At 41.1% G+C, this 14,883-nt stretch overlaps 1 protein-coding gene across 3 annotated transcripts in view; it reads right to left on the reverse strand.

The window, feature by feature from the left end:
- GSG1L (GSG1 like) overlaps positions 1-14,883 on the reverse strand; it is a 56,633-nt gene that overhangs the window by 34,165 nt on the left and 7,585 nt on the right. For all 3 annotated transcript variants that reach the window (XM_057406592.1, XM_057406593.1, XM_057406594.1), the window contains exon 2: positions 4,763-4,810. In XM_057406592.1, coding sequence (XP_057262575.1) covers positions 4,763-4,810 — 48 coding nt within the window. The remainder of the gene's footprint in view (positions 1-4,762; positions 4,811-14,883) is intronic.

Below are 14,883 nucleotides of genomic sequence, written 5' to 3' on the forward strand. Positions count from 1 at the left end.
GATGCATAATCATGACCTGTGCTGAGGACATGCAGAAGGCATCTCCTGCCTCTGCCAGTACAGTTTCCAATTTAAAAAATCCCCTGTAACATTTTGGACTGTTAAATGCTCACTAGCAATGAGCATTTTCCTTCTTCAAGGTTTTGTCTTGTCTCGGTCTCCATGGTCTCTAAAAAGCTTTGTTTATTTTATGCATGTGAATTTCCCTACATATAGGTGGAAAGCACTGCAAGATAGGCAGCTGATGATGACCTCCTGCTTTGCCATTCATTATGGGTATTCCATAGATACCACAGCTGAGGCAAGTGATGTCCTACAGAGCACTGGAGTAACTTAGATCATATTGTACCGAACCAGTAAGGAGTTTATTCTGTGAATCCTCTCCTATGTTGGTGTGACCATCTCTAAATTTTGAGCCAAGACTGACCTTTGAGCCTATTCCTGAGACAACTTCCCAATAGGAAACCTCACGTCAGTTTGTGCTTGAGTCACAGCCACTGTTGAACCCATCCCAAAAACTCGAGGGCACCACAATTCCTACAAATCCTCACTCTTCCCCAGCAAAGTTCTTCCAGTGCAAATGCTGTTTCCAACTCTTTTCCACTGGATATATCCCAGCATTCACTTACACAGGATTTTGGCAGATCGTGATTCCTGTCTCTGTGTCACTGTGGTTGACAGCTGACATTTATGCATTTATAGAAGGGCGTTTGAATCCTCACACAGTCCTAGGCAGGGGGAGGAACAGACCTGTATATGTGTATAGCTGTGATGTTATGCTGGTCTGTGAAGTCATTTATCAGATCATTTGATGGGGCATACTGTTATCTTTTGCCTTTTATTGTGCTGCCACTGTTTCCAGACATAATATTTGGCCTTGGTTTCTTCCTTTGAATGTATCCTCCATGGCCTCTTGGAAGTCTTCTTGGGCACAGATTTGAAACAGTGGGAAAAGGGAACTAAAAGGTACATCAAAAGGTGTGATGGGAGGAGGAGAGTGGTGGACTGTGTCCCAGCCTCAGTGTTCTCATTGGGTACTAGAACAGGGAGCTTGTCAGAAAGATGCTTTTAGCAAGGTTTACAGCAGCCCAAAAGGAGAGGAGAGGCCACAAGCTGCTGAAAACTGTGTGTACTTTTCAGCATAACAAGTAGGTTATCCTTTTCTTCTTTGGACAGGGTGGTCAGGCACTAGCACAGGTTGCCCAGAGAAGCTGTGGTATGCAGTGTTCAAGGCCAGGTTGGACAGGGATTTGAGCAACCTGGCCTTGTGGAAGGTATCCCTTCCCATGGCAGAAGGGGGTGGAACTGGATGATCCTTTAGATCCTTTCTGAGACAAACAATTCTGTGATTCAGCAATCCAAATATTCAACAGGAAGAAAACTTTGATTAAGTTTTGTGGAGAAGATCCCAGGAGCAATTCAGAACTGAAAGATCAGGTTCAGCCTACTGTGACAGTTTCCTTCCAAGTCATTTTGGAAGTACTTTCTATCTTACCACTCACAACTGTAATGAAAACTAGAAAATAGCACAGTTTTTGGGACCCAACAACATCTGCTCTGTGACAGCCCAGTAAAATTCCTGATGATGCCCAATGTAACCAGCTATTGACCCATCATCCTTTGTTGACAGTGAATGGCAACTGTCAGAAGAAATATTTGTGGACATAGAAATTTGGGGTTTTTTTAGTTGTTATGTACCATCACCAAGCTCATTTTGTTAAGCAAATTTGGCACTAACAACCACCAATAGCTAATAAATTCAATGTTAGGCTTACAGGGTTCTGACAGATTGCTGGCAGCTGCCTTAAATGCACGGAAGAGCTCTCCTAGTGTAGGTTGGAAGTGCTTATTTATACCACACTGTGGGTCTGTTTCCCCCAAATTTTGCTGTCTCCTTTTAGCAGATGTCATTGGTTCAAAGGGTATAATAACTGATCAGAGATGTATCCAGCTACACTAGAGATCAGCACATATGGATTAAAGATAGCTCAAGTATCACATTTTTACAGTAAGAAACCTTTTCATTTATGAATGCAAGATTTGTGGCAAGGATGTAGTAAGGCCTCACCATAGACGGTTTTATTTTACTTTGAGTTTTGGTGATTAGCTTTTCTATGCTAAGGAGGTTTTAAATATTATTCAGGCGTTTAATATAAACTTGCTGTTTATTTGTGTTTATTGATGTAGAAGAGACTGGCTGTACAGCTAGACTAAGTCTGTTCTTAGGCTTCATTTTAGCATGTCTTATAAATGGAAGATGATGTGCTGAGAAGTAGGCATAGGCTGCAACAGCTTAGAAGTTGATCAGACAGATGTTGTTTCTAGATCAGGGAAAACCAGCTCAGAAGAAAACCTTGGAGAGTCTGAGTGCTCAGTTGCAGTAGCAAAGCATGTATTCACAGAGACATTTTAGGTAGTCGAAACCATGAACAACAACTTTTCAGTAGTAAGTAATGCCAAGAATATATACAGAAACTGAATAAGCTGAAGTATCATTGTGAAGATGAATGCAGTCCAAAAATTCCCAGTTACACAATGGACTGTGGAAACCACAAATATGTTTGTATAACTGAACTCAAATTTTGCATTTTATCATCTCTCATTTACTTAGAAGAAGAATCAAGAATCTGTCCCAATGTTGTCACTGTGTGTAACTGAGTAGTTGACAAACCTCTGACCATTAAAGTCAATGCTAGTGAGGGGATCAAGGAATTAAAAGAGTGGGCAGTTTCTTCTAACTGGAAAAGAGCAGATTAATTAAAAAAGTTAAGGAATTCTACAGTGAATACAAGTCAGGCATCACTGACTCGCAATTTTCTCTTCAGATGTGGTGAAAGGATCTCTGGACAGTACAAGACTGATGGTGAAAAATTCAGATTAACTATGCTGCAGTGTCCAACTTGATCTACAGTTGTGGAATTTATCCTGGTTTTATGAGTCAGATGGTCAGCACTTTCCATCCCTGAAAGAGCATTCTCCTCTCTTTCTGTCAAAATGCCTTACAACTCCATGGAAAGACTTCAGAAATAGATATAATTTTCTTTATACCAGCACACAAAAAAAGTATTCATTCCTTAAAATGGAAAAATAGAAGAGTCTAGAAATACATACTGATGCCATGCAACAACTCTAAAAAAGTTGCTGACAGCATTTCACACAACTAAAAAAAATACTTAAAGTGAAGCACTAGATGCTGTTTTGGAAAGTGTGTGGGTGATGACACCAAGCATTATGCACCATAATGAACTTTCACAAAAAACGGATAAAGCACAAAAACATCCCATTGTCTTTCTAACAGACACATGGTGCTTGTTTTGGGTCTGTCTACCAAAAGCGTCATGCAGTGCCCGCTAGGCCTAGTACTGGGAAAGGCAGAGATCTACCATAACCCAGGTTTCCTTTTCAGTTCCTTTTACATCTTTATCAATGGACATCATATCTCCTCTCCCATGTCTCTCTTTTGGGCTGAAGAGTCTTAGTCTCGCCCTTTTACAGAACCTTCCAGGACTCTGATTATTCTTGCGTCCATTCTGTGAGCTGGACTAAAAAAGACAAAATACCACACTACATTTTATATAAAGGCAAAGTTTTCAGATGTATACAGTCCTCATGAGACAGAATACTCTCTGCTCTGTCCTCAAGTCCTTTGCTAATGCTTTCTAACAGGTAGTTTGTTTTCTGACTGCTGCCGAGTATTGAGCTAGTAGTTTCACAAGAATGGTTATGCCCCAAGGTCACATTTGTGTGTGTAAGATTTAACTCAGAGCCCATTAGTGGCAGTAATCCCAGGATTGTTCTTCACTTACGTGCATAATTTATTTAGGTTTATTTACAATGAATTTCACAGAGACTGTCTCTGTTACTACTTCTTGCACTGAAATACCCTACTGCTTTATTAATGGTAATTGCCCTTCTCTTTCAATTTGTCCAGCAGATCGGCAATTCAGACAAAGTACAACTGTTGCTTACACCACTTGCTGCCTCTCTGTCAGACCTGATGAAGGTACCGTATGCCCAAAAGGTTTTGTGGTTTTCTCAAATGATTTAACAAAATACACCACTTCTTTGTACAAACATGAATTTCCATCTGTCCTCTGGATTCTCCAGAAGCCCATTGTTAGTGTGAAGGACACTGAGAGGCTTGCGCACCTCTCCAGCTGCGGGCAAAGTGTTCTGTCTTGGGCAGGAACAGGATGAGCTCAGCTGCCTGGTTCATTAATTGAATTCTACCCATTTTTTTCCTTATAAATACTAATTTGAAATAAGGTTAAACTGCGATTGGGAATTTACAACTCCAATACCAGGGTAAAGATGATGTTAGCAGCTGTCTCTATGCCTTTGTATTTATATATATTTTTAAGGGTAAATCAAACAAACAAGCATCTAGGTGATGCCTTCTCACAAAAAGACTTTTGGTACTGTGACTGCAATTTTCTGACCATAAACGTCTTCATGGCCTGGGGAAACCATGTAGCATGTCCTTCCTCACTAGACGGAGAAGGGGAATGTCTGTATTATAATATAGATCTTTATTTTCTTAAAAATTACAGCTGAATGAAATTACATCAGAGAAATGACAGATCTGCATTTACTGAGTAAACAGCAGTGTTAAACCCTTAGCATTTGTTTCACCTGGCTGTATGTAATCTGGATGACAGGTATGTCCTTGTGTGCTTAGGAAGCAGTTTTCCCTGGCACTCAAGCAAAAGTAACAATACTGATACTATTTGTGAAATGGGAAGTCTCGACTGTTTTGTCTTACCTTTTTCAGAAGCCGGGGCAAGGTCGATAAAACTTCGACATTTTTCACCTTCAAAAGAAAAGGATTATTTTAGGACATAGAAGTGGATCGGTTTTGCTCTGCCTCCTCTTTCTGACTGGTGTTTCTGCCACCTGAGTCTCTATAGTACTACACAGAGAGCAGACGTCTACCTGTGCCTCCATCCTGGACCAAAGCCACAATGCTCGCAAGGCTGGACTCTCCCTAAGGATTACAGTTCCTTCACCGGGAGTATGAAATACAGTTAGTGAAGAAAAAAGTGCTCTCTGATAGTTGAACCCTGCTGGGTCAGCAATGCTCCTTCCCAAGGCTGGGAGCAGCGTTCACTCCAAATGGAGTGACACAGTGCAAAGCACTGCAGGGGTTTTTCACTGGGAGGGCACTGGCCTCTTTCATGAACACTTTTGCCTTCCTCCTCATTGTCAGGACTATGCCTGTGCCCCACCAGGGTGTGACCCAACCTCCCAGTGCCAGGAAGCATTGCCATGGGCACAGACATCTCCATAGATAGATAGGACACATGTGACTAGGACAGACAAACCTGGATCACAAAGCAAGATATGCAATTGCATAGCATTAAAAAAAACCTGTTAAAAAGGCAAGCAAATGCCTTGCTATGACCATCACAGCCCTGAGCCACTCCCTCTGCTTTGTGGCTGCTGCATCCATTTATCACTGTAAATTAACTTTTCACTGTTTAGGTCTCCACCTCCACTTTTGCAGGCATTCTTGAAAAGCCTATTGCTTCTGAGCAGGAAATGTGTCTTAAGGGTGGATGTTTTGACCTTTCTTTTTTACTTCTTCAGGCAATCAGAGATTATAAAATAAGTCCTTTGCTTTAGATGCATTTGTTCACCAAGTGTATGTATTTTCTTCAACATGATATGTTCCAAAGTGACCAATATCCTGCCTGCCCTGAGGAATCAGAGCCCAGCATGCCTGACAGAGGTAATGGAGAAGAATCCATTTTGCCCTTCAAGACTTTAATTGACGCAAAGATATAGCAGTAGGATTTTTAGTAGTTTTGCTCAATTTTAATTGCACAGTCAAAAGGCTGATTTAGGAAATGTGAGCCATTAAAAAAGAATAAACAGTGAAATGCTGTAGTGATGTTGAAATCAGTGTGTAATTTCTTCTTGGTTCTAATTAATTATATGTACAAACCAATATAAAACGTTAATCTTTCTGGCGTCTTTCCTGCCAGGATTGAGATAAACATAACCGTTCAAATGATAGCTGTGTTGAAATAACAATCTATTATTATAATGCTATTACTACCACTTTTTATTTACTTTTTGCAGTTTTAAACCTATGCTAAATATGCTGAAAAGTGTTGAGTACATAGTCTGTAGCCTGTTTGTGTCTGTACGAGTTCCTATAAAAGAAAAGGTTCACTTCACATTGAAACGAACATTTCAGTATCTCCATGGCAGGGGGTAGGATTCCTACTCTGCATCCAGGCACTGCCAAGAGGACAGTCAAGAAAAGGAAGTGACGCTTGACTTATCAAAGCACCATCTCTGTTTCCAAAACAGAGGGCAGTCTATAACTGAGCAGAAGGAATGTCAGATGAATGAGTTATGAAGTTTTTGGGCAAACAGACTGAAAGATATCTGATGGATGACAGAAATCACAGCATCACAGAAGCGTTGTGTTCACAGGACCCTGCAGGTCTCCTGTTCAGCCTCCTGTTCAGAACAGGATTATTGCTAACACCTGATCAGATCAGATCAGCTGTGACTTTTCCCAGCCAAACCTTGAAATACTTCAAGGATCGTGATACCCATTATTTGGTGACGCCAAGGATGGGGTTTCTCTCCTGCTCTGGTCCCAGGGCTTCACCACTCTTCCTTATACCCAACTTCTCTAGCTGTTCTGTCATCTATGTAGTCATCCTTTCTTTATTTGTAGGGACAAGAACAGGCCCAGCTCCCTAACTGTCTTTGCATATGGGGTGTACTTTAGGACTCTGACCAAGAAATAAAGAGAAATAGGTGGACTATAAAATATTTTGCGCTGTAAGAATGAATCAGTCTCATCCAGAGACTCCACGTTTTAGGGCATGAGGTGTGTCAGGAATGCATTGATTTAAAATCAAGGGAATACAGGGAGAGTAACCTTTAAATTTGGACTTGATATAAGCAGATTAAGCACAATTTTTCATTCTAGCCATATGGATCTATGTTTTGGGTTTGGTTTTATGGTTTGGTTTGTTTTTTTTTTCCAGAGGGAAGTTACTACTTTTATCACAATTTTAACCTGACTTTAAACTGAGTAGCATTGAGTCATCTTTCACCTGTGGTTCCAGTGAATCTGAAGCCATATTATTCAAAACCTTTAATAAATATCATGTTATCCCAAGACAGCCAAAGGGGAATGGCATTTGCTACTACAGAAACTGCACAGCTGTTCCGAGAGCTGGAGATAAATGGTACCTTTCAGATACATGGCAAGGTACAAAGCCTCTCTAACACCCATAGGTACTGAGGAAACTGATGGTACCACAGTATTTGGCTGCAGGTGCCTTGTCTGCAGGACATATGTAGAGAGTGTAATCATGTGCTATTTGGAGGAATGTGCATCCTCATCCTCCCTTAAATTCCTTGACCAGAACATTTCCCCCAGGAGAGCTGGCTGTGGCTGAGGCCTCCAATTTAAATAATGTGGCCAGAAAATTCTGGAGTATCCAGAAAACGCCCTTTTGGTGCCATAGCACAAAGAATGACTGTAGATGGGAGACGCAAAAGTGTGGAAGGAGGTCACACCATTTTCAGCAGCTGATGTCTGGATTGTGCCTGGGTTACTGCTAAAGGTTTTGGTATGAACTGCACAAGCAGTTCCTGATGAAGAACACTTCCCATCATTGTTCCTCTTGCTGGAGCATTGGAAACCTCTCCTTCATTTCAGTGGTAACCACTGGTGGTATTTATAGACCACATTCATACTTCAACATGCAGACATTCATCTCACTGAGAACTGAAGATGTCAGCAGTGCTTTCACTGTTCCTCTTAGGATTTATTCTAAGTTATTTTTGGGTATCTTGTATAACTGATCTCTTAAGCCCTCTTAAGTTTAATTTTAGACTTGGCAAGAGTTTATCCTGCTGTGCTGCCCTTTTCCAGATGCATCTTCTCCTCATAACCATGCTCCTGGAGAGTCTTTAGAGAATACAGAAAAGGCTGTTTAGAGATGCAACAAGAACAGCGTTTAGGTTTCATCCACCTGATAGTCCTGCCACCCTTTTTTGGCAGCAATTCTGACGGAGGAGAAAGCCAAGGAGTGATTTCTCTTGCACATAACTGAGTTAGAAAGGACCGACTTGGCTTGAATGCTCTCCACTTCCATGAAGGAACAATGGCCATGTACAGTGTATATGTAGCATTCTGGAGCTCAGCAGTGTTAGAGAGCTGCTGGAGGCTGAGTAGAAAAGACTGACCAACCACCTTAACACCAATAAGAGCTTCTTCTAGGGCTTCCCAAGGGTGAGGTAGAAACATCGTCTATGCAAGCCCTTGCAAATGCATTCCTTTATAACCAGGCTGGCTCTACATGGGCTCAGTTGAGCCTTCTGGGCTACCAGAGAAGGGGGCATGGGTCATAGGGACTTCTAGGACTGGGTACCACCAAGAGCCCAAAATTTGCTTGTGTTTTTCTCTAATCTTAATTGATTAATCTAATCCTGGATATGTGTATGGGTAAGTTTATTTGTAATTTGCTAGGGAACTTCAAACTGAACCAGCCAGAGAGTGGGAGGAGAGATCTGAAAAGCCCCAAGGTCTGAGCTGGGTAAGAGTCTTGAGGTCTCGGTATGGACGATAGACTTAGAGCCCATGGTAACATCTGAGGGATCATTAGTGTGATGTGCTTGTGTATCTACAGACAGAAGGGGTGTGCACGTATCAGTAGTGATTTGCAAACCTGCTCAGCCAGAAAGAAGGAAGAGGAATGAACTTGCTGAAAGTGATGTTGTGTTTCTGTGGGTGCTGTTTGGCACAGCTCTCTCTAGGTTGGTCTGTGTGGTCACATTAGTGTCATGCATGTGTATGTGTGCGCGAGTGCGTGTGCTCATGCACGCGCATGCATCTGCATTTGAATATGTGCCTAGCCTGAACTGGGAAGGATACCAACAGCAAACCATCAGGGGAGGAGAAATTCCTGGGTCTTAAAGTTCCCTGGGCTCAGTTTCCCAAGAGCATGCACAGCAATTCCTCAGCCAGGCTCATTGAGAATCTTCTCATTTCATGGCTCTGCAGCACTGGAGGTCAAATGCTTTCAACCTCCTTAGTAGATTCTACTGAAGAAAGCTTGGCTTTGAGTTCTGTATATTCTTAGGAAACTGAAGATGTGGATTTTATCACATGTCAGTGCCAGGGAAACAGAGAGAAAGTTGTGGCAGCATAATGAGATGATCTCTCTGTCTTGCTTCTAGCATGAGGCCCATGCTCTTTCTTGTCTCTCTGCTGCTCACAGCATGGTGGGAAGTCCTGAGCTTCCAGCCCTTCCAAGTCTTTGGCACATATTTCTCATGGAAATTGTCTCATGTCTGCAAAACCAAATCACTTCAAGAAAAAGTAGGGTGCTGTGTGAAAAGCAGGCACTAATCTGACTGAGCTGTGCTCTGGAGAAAGTAAAGGAGCTGGTATGAGTAAGGCTGCTTCAGGGATGAGAAAGAGGCACTGCAGAACACTGCTAATGAGCAGTCACACATGGTGGAGTGGTTACCCATGTGTCCTGTCACCTCAGATAGGTAGACCCAGACACCTCCCTTTCCCTAGCATGTGGAGATAGTGGGGTTTGCTTTCTTACCTTCTCCACTGAAGTCTTACTTCATAGTGTCAGACACACTTTGTACAGCTGTGACTCTGTGCTGGAAGCAAATGCTTGTTCCTTTTACTTTTCTCAGGCAGAGTTCAGAGGCATCTGTACCTCCCTAGCCTGAACGATAATTTGAAAGCAAAGGCTTAGAAAGAGAAGTGGCTTTTCCAAATCCTCCAAATTCAATCCTGCCAGAAAGTTAAGACAAATGGATCCCGTAGAGCCATCAAGTCTGCATGATATACTGGCCCCAGGGCTCTGGGCTGCTTGCCCCATTAAGCTCTGCACACCTTGTGGGCATTGAAACTACATTGCAACAGACCAGATGTGCCTAGCTGCAGCTTCCAAAGTGGATGCAGGCTGGATCCATCTATGGGTCTATGGAAGATACTAGGGAGCATTTAGAGAGCTGCATAGGGCAGCTGGAAAGGCAGGTCTAGGCACACATAGATTAGGTCTAAACTACAGAGCACAGGTATACTTCCAAGCCCAGGGTGCACACTGGAATGACTCTGCCTTTGTGAGACCCACATGTATTCTACTGTTTCTTCCACCAGTTGTCTAAACTATGGTTTGCTTGCTCCTGACTTTAGGACCCCTCACTGCACACCACTGGCTGGATTTGTCCAGAGTATACCTCAGTAAACTGGTGGTTTAGACTGGAAAGGGGGAAAAGGGCAGAAAACACAGCAAAAAGCATAGGCTTTAAGACAAAAATCTAAGTTTATAAGATGGCTGTTGCAATAATAAGGACAGAAGTTGATATCCTGGATTACACATATTGGGCCTTTCCTCTCTGAACCAGTGATAAATGCCTCATTAATAACCAGGGCAGCAAAATAAAAACAACTCTGAAAAATCCTAGTTTGTATGTCTTCCAACTACAGTGGTTCAAAACATTCTAGTTAAATAGTTTGACTTAAAAGAATTCCGGTAGTTCTGACTGAAAGAAGGATCTCTGTTATAACTCTGCTTTTCATCTTGCAGTAAAAAGAAAAAGCTGTCTGTATTCACTTACTCTGCATAAAATTTTATGAGTTCAAAAGTACAGTTCTGATGAAAATTTAAATGATTACATTTCATTTAAACAGCATTCCCTTTTAGTAACACTCTGGCTCCCAGCCTACGAAAGACAAGGTCCCCTTTTTCCCAACAGGCCCTAACAAATCTTTATCTCTCCAATTATATCTGGAGTCATGTAATTTTGATGCAATCCCACATCATCTACTGAGAGTAAAATCATTGTATTTGTCTAAAAAAAGATATAACCCCCAAGGGATCCCAGCCTAGACGAGACTGAGGACTCCAACACAACTTCAGTGAAACAAAGTACTACATCAGGGAAAATATAGGTTAATGAGGTCACTCAAACTGAGCCGTATCAGATTAATTAATGAGTGAAATATTACACTTTTGATTAAACTGATCCCAGACAGAATATTTAATTGATTTTTTTCTAATAAAAAATTGAGTATTCAGTTGCAAAATCAACATTTTCCAGTTGGCTGTGTTGATTTGGCTGGAGCAATATTTTCTGCTGGAAAGTAAAGTTCATACAGAATTATACTAAAATATGTCTTGAACTATGAAAACAATTGGCTTTTTCTCACTCTGATAGCTCTCATCCCTAGCTACTGCCCATCAACATTTCTCTTACTTTCAAATAACCTGAGAATTTGTTCAGTTTCTCAGCTTCTGCTGAGACAGTTCACAATCTTCTTCCCTTTTGGGGTTGTTTTTAAATCTGACTGCTACACTACTGTTCTCTTTCAGCAAACTTCAGTCTTAAAACTTTCTACCCTTTAAAGGGGAAAAACTTGAAGATTTCCACTTTTTCATTTCAGGCATGAAATGAAAATTTCCTCAATTCACATATTCACAAAGAAATGGTAATAATTCTGTTGAGAGGTGTAATCCACTGTGGAGTTTCCTCTTTGGTTCATTGGAGCAGTAGAGAGCTATGTAGAGGGCAGAAGGGGTGGGAAGAGCAGGCAATGCCTAGCACGCTTGTGCTAACTGGGACTAAGTGCCATGGAAACTGCATTTTCTGTGCTAAACTCTTCCTGATGTGAAAAATCTTGCAAAGTATCTGAAAGCAAACATCTCCACAGGCTGCTCTCAAATCATGTCTGACTGAAATGCATCCAAGTCATAAGACTCATCTGATTATCTTGGTGAGACCTGATGGAGCTGTATACACATCTACCATTTGGAGAGCTGGAAAGTGGTTCAGATTTCTAAATGATTGGGAGAACCAAGGAAATAGTGGTGCTGAGGGAGGCTTTCAATTATTCTCATGTCAAATTTGACCTGACTTTACAATCCAGAAAACATTAAATCAACAATTCTGAGGTGCTCTTAGCATTTCAAGTCACAGAATGGGAGGAGTTTTCACCTCTTCATCCCACAGGTGACCATCTGCCACACTGTGCTTACTCTGCTAATTGTAAACATGCCAAAATAAACTAGTTATCTGCTGTCCGGTATCTGCGGGACTATAAGGTCTCCCGAGAAAACTGAGAAAAATTAGAAAGGATGCTTTTAACAGAAGATGTAGCTGATAATGTACTTGCATGAAGTACTTATTGTATGTACATTGTTGTATGAACTACATCATTTTATGATGTATGTCATGCTTTCTGCATTTTCCCAGGTGACTGCATTAGCAGGTGCATTTAGGCTGGTGATTATCAAAGATCAAAGGATTAAATAGCCAATAAGACCCTAAAGTCCTGGCTGTAGAAGAAATGTGGTTCAAAAGCTCCCACTCCTTCCACTTATTAGCTGTGGATCAATGTGGATTCTCTTTTAACCATGCCAAGTGCTTCTTTCTAGATAATGCTCAAGCAGAGTATTTGCATTGGATCTGTTCCCTAGCTCCAGAGATACATGAGCCAGGCAGGCTGAGATGAAAGTCACTGACAACAAAGAAGAAAACTCTTTTTCACTGGGATTACTGTAGACAATGGAAACATCAAAAGCTGATGTGTGCCAAAATGGAGGAAAAGACAGACTCAGGACAGAGCATTCCTCTGATGGCATGGCACATTGCTGTGAACACAGGTCCTCAGTCTGCAGCTTGAAACATGCACAAGTGACTGTAGGTAAGAGGAAAAGGGATTGCTGTAGGTAAGAGGAAAAGGGATTGCTGGAGGGGAGGCAACCTTGAATGTCAGAGCCTGTACTACATCAACCTGTATTTCTTCTCCACAGTTAACACCGTAACAGTATTTCTTCCCTGGTTTGCCCATCTATTTGCAGCCTGTTCCTTTTAGCCATGGTAATTTAGGTTGCCTGTTTCAAAGCGAAGTCCAGAAACTTCTCCCACCTTCCCTACCCAAAGATGTTTTGTTGGTTGAGGGGTCCTGTTTTTCCAGGCAGGCACACCTGACTTGGAGTATGGAAACCGAGATAACTTTAACCTTTCAGCCACAGCCTAAGAGGTTAAATATAATATCCAGTTTTTAAAATCAAGTGAAAAAAGTTGTGCTTGCATTTATTCTCGTAAACCTTAATTTCAAGCTTCTACCTAATAACTTTGCAATAAATTCTCATTTAGTGTTTTTTTTTTTTTTTCCTGGCCAGATTATGCACAGTGAAATCAGTCTGAATGATATTATGATGTGGTTTTTGGTCTCTCTGGATCTAGTGACTCTAGAAATGGTGGAATGGCTCTTTTTCTCAGTTAATTTCCCTCACTGTAAACATGTTTTGTGTCCTTTTCCCCACCAAATGCAGCCAATTCAAGGTGGAATACCTTACACTGAATTTTGTTTGCCTGTGACTATTCTACAAACCATGCCATTCCATAATAACAGCATCTGCTTCTTGTATTTACTGTCTTCTGTAGTCATTTGTAAGCTAGATCAGCAAAGATTTATATTGCCATTTTGTTTACCGACAAGAATATTGAGTAACATTACACCAATTGACGATTAACAGAGGATGCTGCTATAAGCCACCCTATTCCCTGGTAAATCCTCATTTTGAGATCTGTCATTAAGCAAGTTCTGCTAATCTATATAAAGAAAGTTTTAAAATCAGGATTGTATCTGGTGTAATTTAAAAACCATAGTGATACCATGATGCTTGATATTCCATCTTGCATCTATTTCTGTAGCCCTAAATGCATCTATTCATATTTTTCATTAACTGACTTTGGGGTAAACATCTTTGTTCTCTTTGAAATATGGGGCCTTAGTCTTGAGTGTTAGTCTTCTAGCACTTTGAAGTTTATTCAATTTACAAAGAACTACTAGAACCTCTCAGATGGCTCCTTTAAGGTTACTGGATTAAATGGTTGAGGACAAACACTTCCAAAGAGAAAGGAACAGTTTCTGCTCATGATGTAGTGTGTAACTTCTCATATAAGGGGTTGTTTATTGCCTACTCCCTTACTTTCCTCTCTTATGGGTCTCAGCCTGCAGGGACTTTATGTCCACATTTTATGTATGATAGATGTTCATAGAGCTAGCAGAATAGCATAGTCTCTCTAGCAGAATCAGGAGGACCTAAAATCCAAAATTCCCAGAGCACTGCAGGCACAAAATATCCCCAACATGCTATAAAAAACTGAATGTGTATAATAAAGAACCACCGCCACAGTAACCACAGCTATCATGTACCAACAGGAAGAGAGCAGGAATATTGTGAGGAACATGAACAGATCTGAAGACTCCTACAGCTTAAATTCCTATGGCCAGGCCAATTTCTTCCCATTGCAAAAAAAAAAAAAAAAAAAAAAAAAAAAAAAGGGGATTTGTTAGGAGGAGTTCATAAGTGCTTTTCTGAAATAGACCTTTCCCCATGTTGTAAATGAAGGCAAAAACTTGTTACTATCGCTGTTATATAGCCTGAAGGAGATTTCTTTCCTGATCCCAAATTAGATCCTCAGTTTAATGTTCAGTGCATGAGCAGACATATCAATTAGATACTGAGAAGCTGTAATAATGTCCACGGCAGCAAAGCAACCTCCTCATACACTGTCTCCACCTGTAGCCAATTTCTGATGGTTTGGAGAAGGCATAAAACCCTTCAGAAAACACGATATGCATTAAGTCAACAACCTTTTTTTTCTTGGCTCTCACTGGTGACCAGCAGCAACCCCAAAGCATGGATGTCATGTAACAGAATACAGACATGGTATGAGCAAGGCAGTCAAACCAAGATGGCTCCTTTCAGACCTCCTTAAGATATCAACAAATCATCTATGCAGGACTCACTCCAAGCTTCCTCATGCCAGAAACATTCTTTTGCCCTCCTACACTTCTTTCTGTGACTTTAAGAA

The sequence above is a fragment of the Pezoporus wallicus genome, unplaced genomic scaffold (assembly GCF_028554395.1).
Source record: "Pezoporus wallicus isolate ANWC-B61680 ecotype Strahan unplaced genomic scaffold, APGP_CSIRO_Pwel_v1 contig_6155, whole genome shotgun sequence".
NCBI lineage: Eukaryota > Metazoa > Chordata > Aves > Psittaciformes > Psittacidae > Pezoporus > Pezoporus wallicus.